This window comes from Triturus cristatus, chromosome 1_2 (assembly GCF_964204655.1).
Source record: "Triturus cristatus chromosome 1_2, aTriCri1.1, whole genome shotgun sequence".
In the NCBI taxonomy this organism is placed as follows: domain Eukaryota; kingdom Metazoa; phylum Chordata; class Amphibia; order Caudata; family Salamandridae; genus Triturus; species Triturus cristatus.
In genome coordinates, this window is record NC_140580.1 from 86,439,039 (window position 1) to 86,458,843 (window position 19,805).

The 19,805-nt window shown below is 43.6% G+C and overlaps 1 protein-coding gene across 1 annotated transcript in view; it reads right to left on the reverse strand.

Moving 5' to 3' along the window:
* The window catches only part of HTRA1 (HtrA serine peptidase 1), a 271,899-nt gene extending 252,616 nt beyond the window's left edge, over positions 1-19,283 (reverse strand). Inside the window, exon 1 of the mRNA XM_085602427.1 lies at positions 17,939-19,283. Within this exon, the coding sequence (XP_085458553.1) occupies positions 17,939-18,386 (448 nt within the window). The 5' untranslated portion in view covers positions 18,387-19,283. The remainder of the gene's footprint in view (positions 1-17,938) is intronic.
* Positions 19,284-19,805: the final 522 nt, after the last annotated feature.

A 19,805-nucleotide genomic window follows, 5' to 3' on the forward strand; every position in this document is an offset into this window, starting at 1 on the left:
GAAGACCAAACGAGAAATCACGAGCCGCGGTGCTACTTAGAATGGCCCTATTTAGAAGAGAGTCATTCCACTCAGACAACTCTAGCGTACAAAGGATGCCTGAGACCCGGTTGCAACTGGAGGCACCTTCTGCTCGCTGGCATAGCCTCCAGTGTGAACCAAACCAAGCACTCATAGATGTAGCCATCCTTATGCGTAGATTAGTACCTGCATAATGCAATAGACAAAAGGGGAAGCGATAATATCAAGACCGGCTCCATGTCACGGCCAGTGAATGCAATGGCCTCCAACGCCCGTATGCCTCGAAATACTAGTAAAAACAGAATTTTGAAACTTTGTACTGATATACCTTCGGTAACCTATGAACAAGCTCTTGCAAAAGACTGGAGAAGCAATATTAACTAGCGTTGCATAAGTAAAGAATGATGAACTTTGGGAGGCAATATAAAGGAACAGAGTAAGACAGGGACCGCATTGGCATCAACTGTGGGCTTGGTATCTGTAAGAAAGTGGATAATTATTTGGGGTGGGTGGTCGCCAACCTCAATTGATAAAAAAACTATCCTGTCAGGAGGAACCCCAACAGTTACTATATTAGCTTGAGTTCAACCTCCTGGTAGCTATGACACAAAGCAGACAGGCTGAACTTAGGGGAATGTGTAAAGTATTTATTCAGCATCAAAACAGTAATAAAGTCAAAACACCAAACGATAAAAATCCCAAACAAAATTAGAACAATTGAGCAACTTTCATAAACAATAGGACACCAAAACAACAAAAATACAATAAGGTGAACGAGTAATATGAGTTTTTAAAATCTTAAGTGAAAATAAAGCTAAAAAACGCTAAGCGCCAAGCACAGTCTATGGTTGTGGTACAGCGGGACCTTGGTACAATTTGTGATGGATCTAAAATTCAGATACACCAAGCGGAATGGGCCAGTCAAGGGTTTTACCTTCGTACCTAGTCTTTAAAAGGACGTCAGATTCTCTCAGAAGGGCAAGGCAGCAGGCTGTTGTGGGAAGGTCTCAACAAAGTCGGATCGGGTTTGAGTGAGGTCGAGCTTAAGCTGTTGATTTTGGCAGGAAAAATCTAATTTCGCACCCAAAGCCATCATCACATCAGTAAGGTACTTTCAGCACCTACATCAGGTCAAGATTCCTACCTTGGAACTTAGGGCTCGATTACAATGCCGGTGGGACCACCACCGACAGCCCGTCGGTGTCGGTCCCACTGCCATCTGCAATACTTTTTTCTGACCACCTCATTTGGATGGCGGGCGGATGTGTGGCGGTCAGACAGACCGACTGCCATGGATCGGAATGCCTACAATGGTGGCGGTGCATGCCAGGGCACCGCCGTAGGCATTACGATATTCCTTTCCGCCGGCCCTTTCATGGCGGTGAACCCGCCATGAAAAGGCATGCAGAAAGGGACATTGGGGACCCGGGTTTTGGGGGCAACAATGGTGCCCCCTACCTATCCCTGCACCATGTAGCAGGCACCTCATAGTGCCTGCCACGTTGTGCAGGGATATGTTTCAGGCATATTTTATGTACTGCGGCAGGTGCTGCAACCCACAGCACCTGCCATAATACGTAAAATAGTAATCGTCGCATCCTTATTCAGACTGCTGTACCACCAACTTGTAGTCAGGCGGTCCCTTTTCCAAATGGATGGGGGTCGGACAAAAGTCCAACCACCATCCTAATGAGGCCCTTAATCTCTGAAATGGAGCTTTGATTTCTCCAAAGGGACAATACAGGAGGCTGTATCCAAAGAGGGCACCACAGGGTTGGAAACCTTCTCGCCAATGGCCCACTGAAACAAATCTGCTGGTGCAAAGAAACCACAAGAGGGACAAACCAGTTTCTTCAGCCCAGCGAAAAGTGCACCTACATCCAATTGGCTCTGGTGGTCGGTCAAGGGCCTCCGGCGGCTGGGATTCATAATCTTTTTAAGTCCCTAAACTTTGCAGTGGTATGCTCCTTTTCCTCACCCTTTCACCTAAGGCTCCCAAGCTTCACGGGGGCTCTTCTGACTTCCAGGCTTCATTCAGCAAAGAACTTTGGCATGATCCATCCAGTGCAGGTCCAGTTGTGAGTGGGCAACTGATCATCCAGGAAAAAAGTGGCTGTTCAGCTTGGTGTGTCCCTGTAACCACACAGGAAGCCACCCCACTGACCCTCGGAGTTCACCTGTTTTTCCTGGGTAGAAAAGGGAACAGATCCAGCCTTTCAGTGATCCTCTCAGATTACAGCAAGCAGGGACCAGTCCTTTTGTGATTTTCTGCAGGTCTAGAAAATGTTCTGAGGAGGGTGCCTTACGGTACCACATTTATGGTTGGCACTAGCTAGTGACTGGTGGTGACTCCTCGCTCTTCCCTAACAATTGAGCAAAGGTTCCCAGGGGCAATCCTACACACTTTATCACTAGTTCCTGTTTGCCCTACTGCAAACAATCCCACAGTGCACATTACACCTCAAATCCAATATGGGAGAAACCCTTTTTCCCCTGTGCAGAACTTCTGAGCTCATCCAGAAGTGTGTCCAGGAAAACAAATAGCCCCCTCCTTTGTGGTCACTCAAAACTGGTTCTGGGGGTAGCTTCCCTCCCATTGGGTTGCAGCCAGTCTGGCTGGGGACGAAAAAGGTTTGTCTTCCCCAGGTCTCACCTCACATTTACTTGAGAAAAGGCAGGCCCATTACATTACATGTTAATGAATTTTCTGGGCGCACCCTAACTGGCCTTCCTACAAGGGGAGGAAACACACTTCGCCACACCCAGGCCATTGTTTCAGCTCTGGGACATCATTTTCACTCCTCATTAAGGTCAAACACTGGCAGAGCAGCCGTCAATAGGTCAATGCTAATTAGCCAACTGGAGGTTCAGGGAGCTAAAAGGTACCTCTCTAAAAGTTTATTTTCGTAAATATATATCTTAAAAATCCGACTTTACTACTAAATGTGTTTTTTAATAAATATAAAAAATGATATTTGGTATGTTGTGGGAGAGCCCCAAGAACTCACATTCTGGAAGGGGGTAAAAGCTCAGCTAGAGACAGCTATTAGAGTGCCTATATGGTGAACCGAGTCCCGGTGATATTACTGCGGTTGTGGAGAACCTTAGATCTTACTTCTTAGGCGTGCATTGAGCCCACAATTACAGGACTGGGCCTGCGAGTGGAAAGTGTGTGATATGCAAGAGAAATTAGCGTATGAAGGTTAGCCTGGCCAAGGAAATCTGAGAGTGTGTGGGAGGGATGCTCCATAGGAGAATAGGGTAAGGTAGTCAAGAGGTGGATAATGGGTGGGGGTAGGTGGGGGAAGGGACAGAAGGATTGGTGACGTGGATATTTGGAATTGGCTGGCCATGACCTGCTGTATCTCTACCTGCATTTGAAAAACATCTGTCCTTGGTGATATGAGCCACCAGTCCGTTTGGGGGATGGTGGGGAAGAGTTGGGCATCACTGCAACGGTTTTTGCGTGTTGTTGTTTAACGATATATTTCAAAATCAATAAGGTATATATTTTAAAATATTATCTGAATAACTTTTGTTGACGATTCCTGTCAAAGGTTACAGATTAAAATGAATAATCTGTGCTTTGACATTTCCTATGATTAAGCTACAGCTCTGTCAGTGATAATAGCTTTTGGGGGCTAGTCACTAGAGGAACATGCAAACTTTAATTTCACACTTGTTCCACTTTTAAATTCATGGGGCCATATTATGGAAGTGCCCTGGGGGTGCAACCGGAGTGTGAGCACGGTTTGCGCGCCCCCAGGGCACTATGGTATTAGTGAAGGGGCTGCAGACGCTCTGTGTCCCCTTTTGTAATACCAATAGCACCAGCGCTATCTTCAAAGGGCATTCCCCATTTGCATGGGGGCATGGCCCCATGCAAATAAGGGAATCCCTTTGCCTCTGTGCCCGCGCTGTATTATAGATGCGGGAACAGAGGTAAAGAAGCTGTAGGGAGGCGCACTGAAAGTGCACTATCAGTGGGCCCCCTGATGGCAGCTATGTGGAAGGGGTGAAGGCTCTAATTCCCCTTAAAACTGCAGACGGGTTGCCGCCTGCACAGTGAAACATGGAGCGGCTTCAAAGCATCCGCTTCGTTTTTCACATGAACGCATTGCCCCCCAGTGAAGCGCAAGTTTGCGGCTGCCCTGGGGGCAGCGCATTCCATGTAATGGAGTGCACTTTTTTTCCTGTTAGCGCCCGGTGCAACCCGTTTTAAGGTGCGCCGAGCGCAAACAGGGAAAATGTGCCCTTTACATAATAGAGCCATTGGTACCCTGCCTTGTAGGCACCAAGGTGTGGTTTGGGGTGACTTATTAATATTTAATAACAGGGTTTCCCACTCATGAAAAAGGGTTATCTTGACAGATTTAAAAGCAGGTTTTTAGGCTACTGACAGTCAAACCACACATGGTAAGCCAGAAGCCATGCTTTACAGGTCCACTCTGTTGATGGCACAATAGGTGGTTCAGTCCACAGGTGACATTCAACTCTAGGCTCTGGGTGCATTTTCTACACCATATGCTAGTGACTTGTAGATAAGTTAAACATGTCTATCAGGGAGTACCAATTTAACCATGTTTAAGGGGGTAGCTCGGGGACTTTACTCCTTCTCACCACATGCTCACCATGGAGTAGTGTAGATGAACAGGTGCCCTCCCACCCTCGCTCCTTGAGGCCTTGATCATCAGCCTCTTGAAACAGGGTACACCCACTGAGCGATGGAAACCTTTTCACCCGCCCTCAATTATAAATACAAACAACAAAATGCAGATAGCGAATAGAATACTGCCCATCCTATAGAACCTGATACGGCCAGACAGTTCAGGACTTATACCACAGCGATCTATGGTCCTCAATCTCTGCGAAATATCTGCTGTGCTTCATGAATTATAATAACCTAAGCTGACTGCAGAAGCTGTCTTCCTAGATGCCACGTAGGCATTTGATACGCAGAAGTAGCAGTACCCTTTATGCACTATTGCAGCAACTTTAATTCAGTTAGAACTTAATTGGTTGGATTTGGCTACAGTACAGAAAAAACCTTTCCCACTTATGAGGCAGAATGGGTTAATCTCGGATTCCATACCTATATCTAGAGGGACTAGGCAGAGCTTCCCTCTATCTCTCTCATTATTCGCGGTTATAATAGAGCCACTGGCTGCAGACCAAGGCAACATCATTCACACGGAGACCTCAGCTTCACAGCCTGTAGCCTTATTGTATCTTTGTACACTGATGACATCACGCTTTTCTTTAGAGATCCTGCGACCAACATCTCATTAACAACTCACTAGTTTCTTAGATTTGATTGACTGACAGGCATTTCTATCAATTGGTCTGAAACAGTTGTGTTTCCACCTACCCAGCCTTCACCTGTGTGTACTCCCAAATACCCTTTGAGGTGGCGCATTGGGTCACTTAATTAACTCAAGATCCATGTTGGTAGAGATATCGAAATGGTACTATGGGAGAACTAGGATACTGCTGTTACTAAGCTGGAAGATCATGTTGTCAGATGGATAAAGCTGCCGCTGGCCATGGCTAAGATAGTTGTTCTGCCTGGGTTCTTGTACTTATTCATGAATAGCTTAATACGTCTGGCCCAGCACTTCTTCAAAAGATTATGGTCCTGTATGATGAAATTGAATTGGGCCTGCAAGCAACCATGGGAAATATTGACACTCTCGTTTGAATATGGGGTGTGGGGGGGGGGGGGGGATTGGTGCTAACAGCTCCTGACTTTGAGCTACATTTTTTATGTGCACCAACTAACTTTGCACACTTTTGGTACCACCCAACACCCTTACAACTGAATACTTACGTTGAGGCTGATGTTGTCAGCCCCACCCATGGAGGTCATTTAGGGGTCACCAGGGGTTCAAGCTGTGACCCCTAGCTTGCCCTCTGGGACACCTGGCACTGCCTTTGCGACCCGTGGCCTCAAAGGTGGTAAAATCAGTGCCAGAAACACAGGGGTGACTCTAAGCTCTTTATTTTTTGTTCATTGTTCACTATACTATTAGTGAGTAATATTTCATTAGTCACTAATAGTGTAATAAAAAAGGAGCACAATTACCTGGAATGGACCTTTGTTCGCAGCTATGGTAAGTAAAAATGCATTTAAATGTATGCTGCGTGTTTGCTTGCTTGTGGGTAAGAGTATATGTGAGCGATTTTGTGTGTGAGTGAATTTAATTGAATGTGAGAACATGGTGTTATGCTTGCAAACCTGTCTTAGACCCTGACATGCTAAAGGTAATTCCTGTCTTATAGAGCCAGCCTGTTGTAAAATAATGGTGCTGGCATAGTTGAGGCAATTTATAGCTTGACAGATACCTGTGACAAAATATGGGCAGCACATTGGGGGTAATTCTTGGAATTATAAGCACCCATGGTAAAATACTGTTAGTGGCATACTAGCTGTATTGTCGGTACTAGTACATTGGAGGAATGTCTTGGCACAAATTAGGGCCGCCTGACTTATGGGAGGAGTGCAAACATGACAAAATGCCATCATGATATACAGAGGTCATTTTTTACAATAAGGGGAACCCAAACTGATGGTGTAAGAAAAATTTAGTATGGGTGTATCAATGTACGAACTGTGCTATGTGCAAAAGAGGGTAGATTTTCTTTAACTTAGGAAAATCACAAGCAGAAGAAGTACCCCAGTTTTACTATGAGTCTACAGGAAACATTTAACACTGGACCTAATAGCCCAAAAAGAATCTACATACAGAGTTACAAAAAATAGTTAGTCATCAAGTCCAAAAAACATAGACAAAAAAACCGTACGGCTGACCAATGTTAAGCACACCAAATCCCAAATCAATACACAATTTCTTGATAGGTGCAAAAACACGTCCAGAGCAGGCCGTACTTGTGCTCTACTGGAAAACCAGATATACAAACTCTTTTACAAAGGGACGGTGCACCAAAGGAAAAGTCTTTTCAAATATTCCAATTGTTGTTCTTTTATTCTCATTCAACTCTCAGAAAAATCAGACTCAGCCAACGCGTTTCGTTCTTTACGAACTTCGTCAGGGCTGTGAAAGAATATAAATAAAAACATACATATGTATAAAACACATCAAGTACAACATGAAACACAACAAACTACATTACTAATAGTACATATAAAAGTGACATTACTATATGCTTCCATACAAATAGTAGAAAAACCACGGAGAACATACAAAATAAATTTCACATATACATATATTACACACAAATTTTATACAAAATTCTTTTGGAACATATTAGTCAGATACATATACACAACAAGAGTTAAAACTATCACAAGAAACACATATATATCCTGCCTAAGTATGTACATTGTCCAATGTTCTAAATAGAGAATTCCATTTAATGTTTAAAAAAATCTAGGAACCTGATCTGCAAGTGGGTTAATTGATTTAAGATAAAGAAAAGGGTCTTTGTAGATACCAAATAACAATGATTAAAGTGACTACCACTCTAATAGAGGAAAAAAGAAGAAAAATATTTTGTTTATATGCCAATTCTTACCATAGATTGTTTCTAAGGCACGACCTCCACAAATTTCAAAAGTGGTCGGCTTCCAAGTGGTATGTTTGTTCATATAAAATTGTATATAACCTAGTAAGAATGAATTTTTTAAAAAAAAGATTTTTGTTATAGCCTCATGTGGGCATGAAAGATCGTAATCAAATAGAAATGCGCGAATAACAAAGGCTTTTCATAAGAAAGCGAAAGGCACCTTACCTCTCCAAGTAGCCGAAAGGTGTTAGTATAAATACGATCATAAGTGCGTCACCGGCTAGTTCAAATATCAGTTGGACTCTTAGTTCAGTCCATATGTATCATAGGTAAAAATAGAACAACCCTGTTGTTGTATATTTAGGCCCAATGTACAGGCTCCATTTTTCTAAAAAACAACACAAAACGAAAAATGTCATGGATGTCCATTCTTAATCTTATTTTGTTTCACAAACATCCATTCTTAATCACATTTCCAGATGTAAATGTTCCAACCCAATATTGATGGATGCGACAGCTTATATCTCCCATTATATATTTGTCCATAGCCTAAGACGCGATATTATCATATAGCAAATCTGTCAATTAGACACAACAGAGACCGAAACCAGGATTCTAAAACTTTTCACGCAACGGTAATATACAACAAGTTGTGAACCGTAAGTATTCCCATTTTACATTGAACAGCTTTAATTAGTTCCTACTTAGTTAAACTTAAAAAGACGGAGCCGTCACGTAATATGCGCCATGAAAAACAAACGACCAACAAAATGTCTTTATCAATTGACATTTAGTGGTCCTTGGTCGCCTTACATCGTTTATAACCACAGGATTGTATTGAGGCGATGTCCACGATAGTACTATAAGCAACGCCAAAATCAACCAGTTAACGTAGAAAAATCCCTTAAATTTTCATCCCTAGCCCCAAAGAAATATCACGTCAGTATGTCACTTTCTCAACCCACCAAACGATTCCCATCTTACCTTTCGAAACGGGCGCTTTCTCAGGTTACCGGCGAAACCATGCCCCATAGGTCGAACGTCTTAAGTAGGCCCAACCCTCATGTCACGTGACGGATCACGGTAGTATTGAAATAGCTACTACGATACTAGAGCTGAATTTCCAACCTATGGGCGCCATTTTGGAATGGTGTACGGGTGTCATGTGTACAACATCTAATCTCAACTAAAACCGAGGTTCATCCGTATATATTGTTTATAAAAATATACGAAATTAAATTCTATTAACAAAAGGATGCACCCGTCACGTGACGGGTCGCGGAAGTATTTTGATCGCTATTACAATACTTTGGCTGAATTTCCAACCTATGTGCGCCATTTTGGAATGGTGTACCGGTGTAATGTGTGCAATGTCTAATCTCACATAGAAACGAGGCGCATTCGTATATATTGTTTTTAAAATTATACGCAATTAGATTCTATTGCCAGAACAATGCATCCGTCTCGGTATATTTGGATACGTAATCAATAACCAATACGAAAAACCATCAAATATCAAAAAATAGGGGGGGGCCGGGGGGGGAGGGGGGGTCCCCAAATAACAAAGCGACACGTAAAAATTACATACGGTTTGTGAGACTAGTAAGAATAATGGTACGTTGGTAATAACCAAGTAAACATAGCGTTCAAATCTAGGCTAAATACGAAGGCCATTTTTTAAAAAAATTTAAGAGCGAAAAGTGTATGGGCTAGAATTGATTTGAGCAAAATGACATTAAAGCCTTTCCTAATAAGTACACAATCTTTGCAAAGAAAAATAACATGCAACAGTTACTGGTGTCTATGTGATTGAATACCCAGTTCAGCTCTGTTTTAAATTACACAATCGATTTCATAAAAGTTAATTGTATGTTCAATAAGATAGTTGTCCAATATAAATTCAAATCACATAGACACCAGTAACTGTTGCATGTTATTTTTCTTTGCAAAGATTGTGTACTTATTAGGAAAGGCTTTAATGTCATTTTGCTCAAATCAATTCTAGCCCATACACTTTTCGCTCTTAAATTTTTTTAAAAAATGGCCTTCGTATTTAGCCTAGATTTGAACGCTATGTTTACTTGGTTATTACCAACGTACCATTATTCTTACTAGTCTCACAAACCGTATGTCATTTTTACGTGTCGCTTTGTTATTTGGGGACCCCCCCCAGACCCCCCCTATTTTTTGATATTTGATGGTTTTTCGTATTGGTTATTGATTACGTATCCAAATATACCGAGACGGATGCATTGTTCTGGCAATAGAATCTAATTGCGTATAATTTTAAAAACAATATATACGAATGCGCCTCGTTTCTATGTGAGATTAGACATTGCACACATTACACCGGTACACCATTCCAAAATGGCGCACATAGGTTGGAAATTCAGCCAAGGTATTGTAATAGCGATCAAAATACTTCCGCGACCCGTCACGTGACGGGTGCATCCTTTTGTTAATAGAATTTAATTTCGTATATTTTTATAAACAATATATACGGATGAACCTCGGTTTTAGTTGAGATTAGATGTTGTACACATGACACCCGTACACCATTCCAAAATGGCGCCCATAGGTTGGAAATTCAGCTCTAGTATCGTAGTAGCTATTTCAATACTACCGTGATCCGTCACGTGACATGTGGGTTGGGCCTACTTAAGACGTTCGACCTATGGGGCATGGTTTCGCCGGTAACCTGAGAAAGCGCCCGTTTCGAAAGGTAAGATGGGAATCGTTTGGTGGGTTGAGAAAGTGACATACTGACGTGATATTTCTTTGGGGCTAGGGATGAAAATTTAAGGGATTTTTCTACGTTAACTGGTTGATTTTGGCGTTGCTTATAGTACTATCGTGGACATCGCCTCAATACAATCCTGTGGTTATAAACGATGTAAGGCGACCAAGGACCACTAAATGTCAATTGATAAAGACATTTTGTTGGTCGTTTGTTTTTCATGGCGCATATTACGTGACGGCTCCGTCTTTTTAAGTTTAACTAAGTAGGAACTAATTAAAGCTGTTCAATGTAAAATGGGAATACTTACGGTTCACAACTTGTTGTATATTACCGTTGCGTGAAAAGTTTTAGAATCCTGGTTTCGGTCTCTGTTGTGTCTAATTGACAGATTTGCTATATGATAATATCGCGTCTTAGGCTATGGACAAATATATAATGGGAGATATAAGCTGTCGCATCCATCAATATTGGGTTGGAACATTTACATCTGGAAATGTGATTAAGAATGGATGTTTGTGAAACAAAATAAGATTAAGAATGGACATCCATGACATTTTTCGTTTTGTGTTGTTTTTTAGAAAAATGGAGCCTGTACATTGGGCCTAAATATACAACAACAGGGTTGTTCTATTTTTACCTATGATACATATGGACTGAACTAAGAGTCCAACTGATATTTGAACTAGCCGGTGACGCACTTATGATCGTATTTATACTAACACCTTTCGGCTACTTGGAGAGGTAAGGTGCCTTTCGCTTTCTTATGAAAAGCCTTTGTTATTCGCGCATTTCTATTTGATTACGATCTTTCATGCCCACATGAGGCTATAACAAAAATCTTTTTAAAAAAAAATTCATACTTACTAGGTTATATACAATTTTATATGAACAAACATACCACTTGGAAGCCGACCACTTTTGAAATTTGTGGAGGTCGTGCCTTAGAAACAATCTATGGTAAGTATTGGAATATAAACAAAAGATTTTTCTTCTTTTTTCCTCTATTAGAGTGGTAGTCACTTTAATCATTGTTATTTGGTATCTACAAAGACCCTTTTCTTTATCTTAAATCAATTAACCCACTTGCAGATCAGGTTCCTAGATTTTTTTAAACATTAAATGGAATTCTCTATTTAGAACATTGGACAATGTACATACTTAGGCAGGATATATATGTGTTTCTTGTGATAGTTTTAACTCTTGTTGTGTATATGTATCTGACTAATATGTTCCAAAAGAATTTTGTATAAAGTTTGCGTGTAATATATGTATATGTGAAATTTATTTTGTATGTTCTCCGTGGTTTTTCTACTATTTGTATGGAAGCATATAGTAATGTCACTTTTATATGTACTATTAGTAATGTAGTTTGTTGTGTTTCATGTTGTACTTGATGTGTTTTATACATATGTATGTTTTTATTTATATTCTTTCACAGCCCTGACGAAGTTCGTAAAGAACGAAACGCGTTGGCTGAGTCTGATTTTTCTGAGAGTTGAATGAGAATAAAAGAACAACAATTGGAATATTTGAAAAGACTTTTCCTTTGGTGCACCGTCCCTTTGTAAAAAAGTCCAAAAAACATCATGAGACACATATATTCTTGATGTTTATTCCTCATGTCTTTACTTCCACTTTTAAATGAATGAACAGGGACACAGACAACGTGTTTCGTCCCACAACATAGGGACTTTGTCAGGGCACAAGATTGTAAGACTTCTCATAAGCCACTAGGTGAGAATTTTGTGCAGAGCTCTTCCCTGTTAAAGTTCGGTATATGTTACCGATATTGGTATAGTCACGGCACAAAATTTCAGCAGTCAGGTTGCCAGAGTTTGCGTGCACTTTCAAAACATTCAAAAACTAGTCACAACATGTATTCCACGCATGAGGATTCCATAACATCAGATGTGTGTACTGCTAGAAAAAAAAGATTTTCTTTAAACGTTGGATCTTAAATTTTTCTCTATGGTAGTCATTGGTGCTATTAAGCAACAGTTTGTGTCAATAAGGGGGCCAGAAGTCCTGACTGTTAAAGTCAAAAGCTCAGAAATACACAGTTACAGGCCACGAATTGTCATTTCACAGGTTTCGTGGACCTTTAGAAGATTTCATTTCTGTCTTGCCTGGATTTAATTTGACATATTTCATGGTTGCCCGGTGTTTAGTTGGCAATAAAGAATGTCTATGGGGTAATTAGAAATACACAGTTTAAACCCCTGAAATTGAGTAGAATTTGGATGCCATTAGCGTGGGTTAGACAAAAGATGTTAAGTGAGTACATAAACAATGGTTGAGAGTGGAACTAGCTTTTGACAAAGCCTATTAGTTTAGCTTTTATTGATAAATAAAAGTGCTTTTCAGTGACTGTCGACTTTATGTCTGCGATCATATGGATGAAGGAATACAAGAATGGTTCAATGGTTGAAATCAAGTGAGTGCACAAAAGGCTAAATCAGTCAATGACGGAAAGCAAGGATGTAATGATGAGTGAACTGAAGGATAAATTAATGGATAAGTGCATGAGTAAACAAATAAATGCATGGATGGATTAATGGGTCCATATGTGGATGAGTGAGTGATAAAGTACTGGCTGCATTGATGGATATATGGGCTGTTCATCTACTTTTAATTCACCTTCTGATCTGTCTATTCACTAACTCACTCACACATACATACTTATCCCTCCATCAGCACATACGTTCAGCCTACAGCTTTGTCCTTCCATCGATGTATGCTCCCAAAGCATCCATATAGCCATAGCCATTTATAATATAAAACAAAGCTACAAGTACCAAAATGGGAAGTAAAAACCAGTACTGAACAATCCACTAATGCATGTTATGTGGCTACTTGAGAGCTCCATGTTAGTGAAAATGTGGTGAAATTAAGCAAATTACTTAACGACTGAAACAACCATCATTGATCGATGTGACATTGGTTCTATTTCCATGCACTGAGCACACTCATTTACTGTGTTAATAGGTGCTGTCTTATAGTTCTTCTGTGCGCGTGGTATCTCTCCAGTTCGTATTCCTACATCTATGTCTGACCACCAGTCCCAAATTTGATTTTTCAAGATCTAGCCCGTGCACATTGATTGAAAGGTGCCAGAGCCTGCCTCGCCAGAGGTGGAAAGCTCCGGCACCACACAGGAGCGGGTACTGGACAGTAACAGAGCACCCATAAGAGACCAGGGCTTGTATCACTCCCTCCCCGGTAGAAGAGCTAGAGCTTTCTGTGCGCCTCTTACACGTCCTGGCAAAACACTGAAGAGCAAATGAAAACATCTCTCCCTAGGGGAAGTGAGCACAGCATGTGATCTACAACAGCACATGCTGCAAACCTACTGCCCCAATGAAATGACAACATGCCCATGAAGAGGAAGGCCTCAATAGGTCAGCGGTGATAATTCTAAACATGCAATGGATGATAAACCTAGGTTGATCATGATGTGAATGACACAATAACCTATGGATGAGGGGGGCTAACCTTTGGCACCTCTCTTTATAAATGAAGCAAGCCCCTGGGAGACAGCTAAAGACTTCTCTGCCTAAAGAAGAGTTGAAATGGTAAGGCCCTGTAGGACTATGAAAAGATAGGGCTTAATGTGGATAAAAAAAAGTAGTGACAACAACAGATTGGCGTTTACCTGAAAGCCAATAATTCATTAAGTATACAGAACGACCTAGCCTGTGCTGTTATTCTTATGCATTGTTCTTGAAAAGAGTTCCACTCATGGCTCGACCTTGTCTCAAGCTTTGTTTCATGCTTTGGTTTGTGTTCAGCTATACTGATGATTTGATTGTTTGTCTTTCTGTTCTGTTATGCTCACGCGCTGACCAGTATTGATTTGTGCTGAATTGTAATCATGTTTTGGCCTTGTGTAGACATGTACAGACATTTCTTAGAGTCACATCACTCCCCTGAGTCATTACATTGGATTATACTAGAATCCCACACACAGATTTCCAAAGCTTCTCTATTCAGGATTGAACAGAGGTGGGTGCATAGACTCTCTTGTGACACTTTAGGCCTTAATGATGACATCCCTTGGAGCTCTATACCATGATTACATATTACGCTCATGGGGTACAGCTATTTCAACATCATGACACACAGGCCTTTGAATTACCACTGAATACGAATTCACCAATTTGTTATAACTGTTCTACCTCTATGTTATAACATAACTGCCATACCTGACTTAACCACCATACTGGGTATATGGATTGAAATTAGTCAGTTGTCCCGTGAACATGCACTAGGTTCACCCCCACGGCAGACCCAACATATACATCGTTGGTGAACACATGTCTCCACTACGTAGACTGTATTGGGTGAAATTTACACTAACCATGTGTAAATTGGCGCTCTGGATTTTGCGCGTCTCCCCCTGACACCATCCACGTTCCAGAGACGGTCTCCTCCCTCCAACTATCTGCGGCGTGACACACACGTTCATGTTGCTAAGTAACACACCACGCCTCTATTGACGGCGTTGTTACACCCTGTCACGCCCCCACGTCTCCGTTACCTAGAGCGTCCCAGGCCATCGCCTAGCAACGGTTGACGTCATCGCGCCATACAACGGCGCACTACTGATACGTCATTATCAGTTACACTATAATTACGTGTAGCGGCAGAAGCACTTCACCACCCCGGTCCCTGGCGGTTTTGGGTAGGTCGACGGAATTACGTCTACTGACGTCTGGTGAGTGCAATCTTTCATCTATCGGTATGCCACGCTACATCGTTCTCCCTCGTTCTCGCTGGGAACGACGAGTCATTACAGACTTTAGCTTTTTGATCTCCGGGCTCACTGAGTCCATACTAATGCTGTGGTCATGATGGGCATTTTGTTTTATGGCTATGCTATTACGCATCGATATGCTCCGTGTAATCTTGACAGTTTACGTCATTTTGACCAAGTGATTTTACCTTCTTCTTAAGTTTCATTTTTTCTTGTATACCGTTCTTAATGTAGGACCCAACAGGTGTCCTTTGTAACCGCCAGTACCGTTGCTAGCACTTCTAGTCAAATTACTAGGTGAGTGTACCCCTGCTTGTCCTTGAGAGTTCCACTAGCCACAACGTTAGTAGCTAGTGATCTACTTCACAACACACCCATCCCCCCCCCCCTCACTGGTTTTAACCATAATACACTTTTTACCATGTTTTACTGTACACGTTTGCTTGGTGATTTATACAACACCACCCTTGACCAATAATGTACTAGATAAAGAGATGATGTTTATAAATTTATTTCCCGTCTTCATGTTGTCACTTTATCTCCACAGGGCAGCAACCTAGGACGTGGTATGTAGAGTCCACATTACCACTTTTATGTAGACAGTGTTATGATCCTGAAGAATTGCCTTGATCCTCCAGACATTTTATGGCAAGAAACATGTCGATCTTTTAGAGTAGAGCTATACGTCTGGACACCTTAAATTCTACGACTTAGCCACTCTACACTTATTTTAACAGGGAAGTCTACCTTTAGAATAAATACATGATTAGGACTGACTAACCCTTTTTAAATATCTCCATTTTCTGCTACATCTATTCCACTAGGCCCCTCACCCCCAAGCACAATCGGCAGGAACAAAAGATCCCCGTTAAAGAGCCCCGGTTCCGGGAGCCCGTCAAGGATTGCAGCGCCGACTTGACGAGGGGCAGTGCTCATATGATGAAGCATGACACCTAGCTTGCTGGGTGTGTGAGAGCTCTAGTTCCGCAAAGGGCACTTCCCTGGCCCTCCCTGTATACCTCTTTCCACAACCAATTGGCGACCGACTGGGTCTCCGCCTGGTCCACATCTCTCTTCTTCCTGTACCTGAGGAACTCTGTACCCCGTTTTGAAAATAGACTCAGGATGTTATCATTGTTTGGCTGTGTCTTGATTTGTGTTAAGGTGTGCTCATGGTTGTGTTAAGCTCTGTTGCATCATATTTACGATTCAACCTTTTACTGTATAATAAAAGTATAGCATAGCCTGTTAACAAGAGGTAAAAATGTCCTGGCAGCCAACATACTTAGTTCAAGAACAAGATTCCCGGTACCAATGACCCAGCCAGTTCTGACAAATATGATAGAAATGGTAATTTGTTCCGTATTTGTAGGAACTGGCTGGGTTATCGGTACCGGGATACTGGTTCTCGAATTAGTGTGACGGGCGGATAGCCACCGCCCACATGGCGGGGCGATCCGCCTGACATTTCCTCCCGCCCACTTGCCAATTCCCCCCGCCATATTACTATGGCGGGGGACCCCAGCGGACGGAAAGACCGTCTGCTGGTTTTCCGCCGGTAGGCAATCCGCCCGATTGCCTACCGGGCGGAAAAGCAGTTAATATGGTGGCGGTGTCTGGTAGACACCGCAATCCATATTATGATGCCAGGGGGTGTTGCCTTGCCGCCACGGAAAGGCAGGCGGTCTTCCACATTGGGGGCCCGTAGCGGGCCCCCGGGGATTCTGGGGGTGAGGGGTGCACATGGGGGGTAGCTATGGTACCCCCCTGCATTTCAATGTACAACGTGGCAGGCACCGCGCAGTACCTGTCACGTTGTGCATTGAAAGGCACAACTTGCTTTTGTGGCATTGCGGCGGGCAGTGCTGAAAGCACCGCCCGCCACAATGTCATGAATGCGAGATGCGCCCGCCAGTGTGGTGGGCGCATCCTAAACGTAGATGCGGGACCGCCGCATGCATTGCGGGCGGTCCTGTTTCCCGGGGGTATGGCGGGCGGACAAAGTACGCCCCCATACTAATGACCCCCTTAGTGCGTTGGCTGCCACGACATTTTTACCTCTTGTTAACCAGTTATGCTCTTCTTGATGGTTGTGTTACTATCGCCAACCACAAGCCTCGATTTATAGGAGTTGTGACGTCTTACATTGATGATTTGTGGAAAACTATCATCTCAACTACTAGATTAGTGGAACTTTTTCTTGCCTATGTGAATAGCTTCTTTGCGGTCTGGGCAGCCTCTTATTGAGGATCTTTGACGAATTATTTCTAGAAAATATTGACTATGATCAGAGCCTTGAAGAAGTCATGTATGTGACCGAACACATGTTAGCTCTACCTGTGTGACGTTGGATGTACCAACTGGTGTTTCAGAAAAAAACTGGAAAATAAACAAGCATGGAACAAACATCTTCCCATTGTGATTTAATGGACAACATGTATTACTTTGTACCACTATTTTTTTAGTGCTGCGGTATCTTTATATGTGAAGTGATGGGCATGTTCATCAACCCTACTTTTTGGCACCATTGGTAGTAGGGTGTCCTACATCTGCTAGCACCATAGTATTAATTACTACATTTATGTGTTAGACAAATACCCACATTTAATAGTGTTCTAAATGGATGTGCAACCCTGTATTACCACTACTACCTTTGCATTTATGTACATGATGTATTTGTGTTTAATTTCGTGTTCGCTTGTGGTGTAGCTGTATGTGTGCTGCCCTGTATGTAACTCTCGGCTTGATATTGTGTGGAGCTGAATCCTACTCACAGCACAGCCCTGTAGTGATTGAGTTGTGTGCACGCTTCAGTTGATGCACTGAGCTGCACGTGATTGGGTCTGCCCTGGTGACGTCTTGTCTGGAGGCTCACCCACGCGCGTGCGGCTGCTCCTTACCGTGCCCGCAGGCTCCCCGCTGGATGAGGATCACCGCCGGCTCCTGTCTCAGCTCCGCGCCCTTGCTCGCCTCCTTCAGCCGGCAGGGGTTGCTGTAAGTCTTCCCGTCGCTTCCGCACACAGGCTCGCTGGAGGCACACAGACACCGCCCGCTGGTGTGTGCCAGTCTCCTCCGCAAGCCCGGAAAGGAGCATCGAAGCCCAGACGCGCACGGCTTCGGGGCCTCTCCGTTTGGCCCCGAGCCGCACCGACCGCCCTCTCCGACAGCACACAGCAGGCAGCAGCTGCAGTGCAGTACCGTCTCCCCGGACTCACAGACCTCAGGAGCCGGGCTGGGGCCGCACAATGTTGGGTCACACCTGTCTGGGCAGCCGGCTTCAGGGAGGGGGCTGACAAGGGACAGAGTGGCAAGAAGGAACAGCAGCGCAAGAGGGGGCAAAGGCGGCATCTTCCACACTCCTGCTCTGGGTAGGAAAAATAAATAAAGTGCACCAAGTGGACAAAAGGCCTCAAAGATGCCCTAAGTGGTAGCACCGAGTAAAGGGGGTGAAGTGAGAAGGAAGACCAAATGACGTAATTGTCAGAGGATGAAGGGCATTAGTGGAAAAGTTGGAGACAAGGCAGGGGGAAACACTTTTTAAGAGAAGAAATGGGTTAGATGAGTCTTGATGTATCAGACCTACAGGCCTGGAATTTCGGGGACACCAGGAGGGAAGCAGGGGACGGGTCCAGCCCTCCCCGAAATCAGCAGGAGATGCAGCCCCAAAACTTCCCTGCACTTGGTCCTAAAGAGCCAGCCGTTCTATGCCGGGATCCAACGCGGCAGTAGGCTCAGGGACCAGGGCCAGCATGTAGTCCTTCCCAGTTATCTATGTTAAGTAGCGGAGCCAGTCCTTCTCGGATCTGCACCATGAAGGATGGGTCGGACGGTGTCCTTCCTTGACCTCCTCAGAGGGAGGGCCCTGTACTTCACCGGACTCTGATGGGCAGCCGGATGTCCCGCTAGGGGCACTCTGAGGTTAGAGATTGCCACGAAAGCCGGCCTTGGGCACCACTTGCGAGAAGCCCAAAGTTCTGGACACAGCCGTGCGTGTGTGCTTGGCTGGAGCCGAGGCTGCAGTGTGAGGTGAAGTGACTGGAAGCTCTCTCTCCTTATAACAGCGCTGTGCTGGAGGAAGGCGGGGAGGGAGGGGCCCCGGGACGGCTCCATCACTGGCCGCAGCACACCAGGGCGATTTTTTTCCTTAATAGTTGGAAAAACACCAAGAAAATATGAATCCAAGAGTTCGTGCAGAGAAGGGAGAGGCGGAGCTGAGCTGCTGATGTCCCGGAGACCCGAGGGAGAGATGAAGGCAGGGCGTGCAGAGACAGCCACGCAGCACAGAGAAGACAAGACAAAGACGGGATAAAGGCATGTAGTAAGGAGTGCGTAGACAAGAGACAGCCGCACTGCAGAAAGAACAGAGTAAAGAGGCAGTAATAACACAGAGACCTACTGACAGGGAGAGACAGTCATAGAGCTAGGGTGACCAACTGGCATTGGTGCAAATTCAGGACGGTGAGTGTAAAAATTCAGGACAAAGGGTCAAAATTCAGGACACAAATTCAGGACAGGAGGTCAAAATTCCGGACAAAACTTCAGGACAATAGGTAAGTTTTACAGACCCATCAGAGGAGGTCGCACAATAGTATATAAGTAACAGCCACATCCAAACATATTCAACCATTTGCAAACCTATTCATCATCCATCCTTCCATCTATCATTTCACTCATCCATCCTTTCACTCATCTATCCATTAGCCATCCATCCACCCTTTCACCCTATCCATCTGTACACTCATCCATCCACTCTTCGACCCATCCATC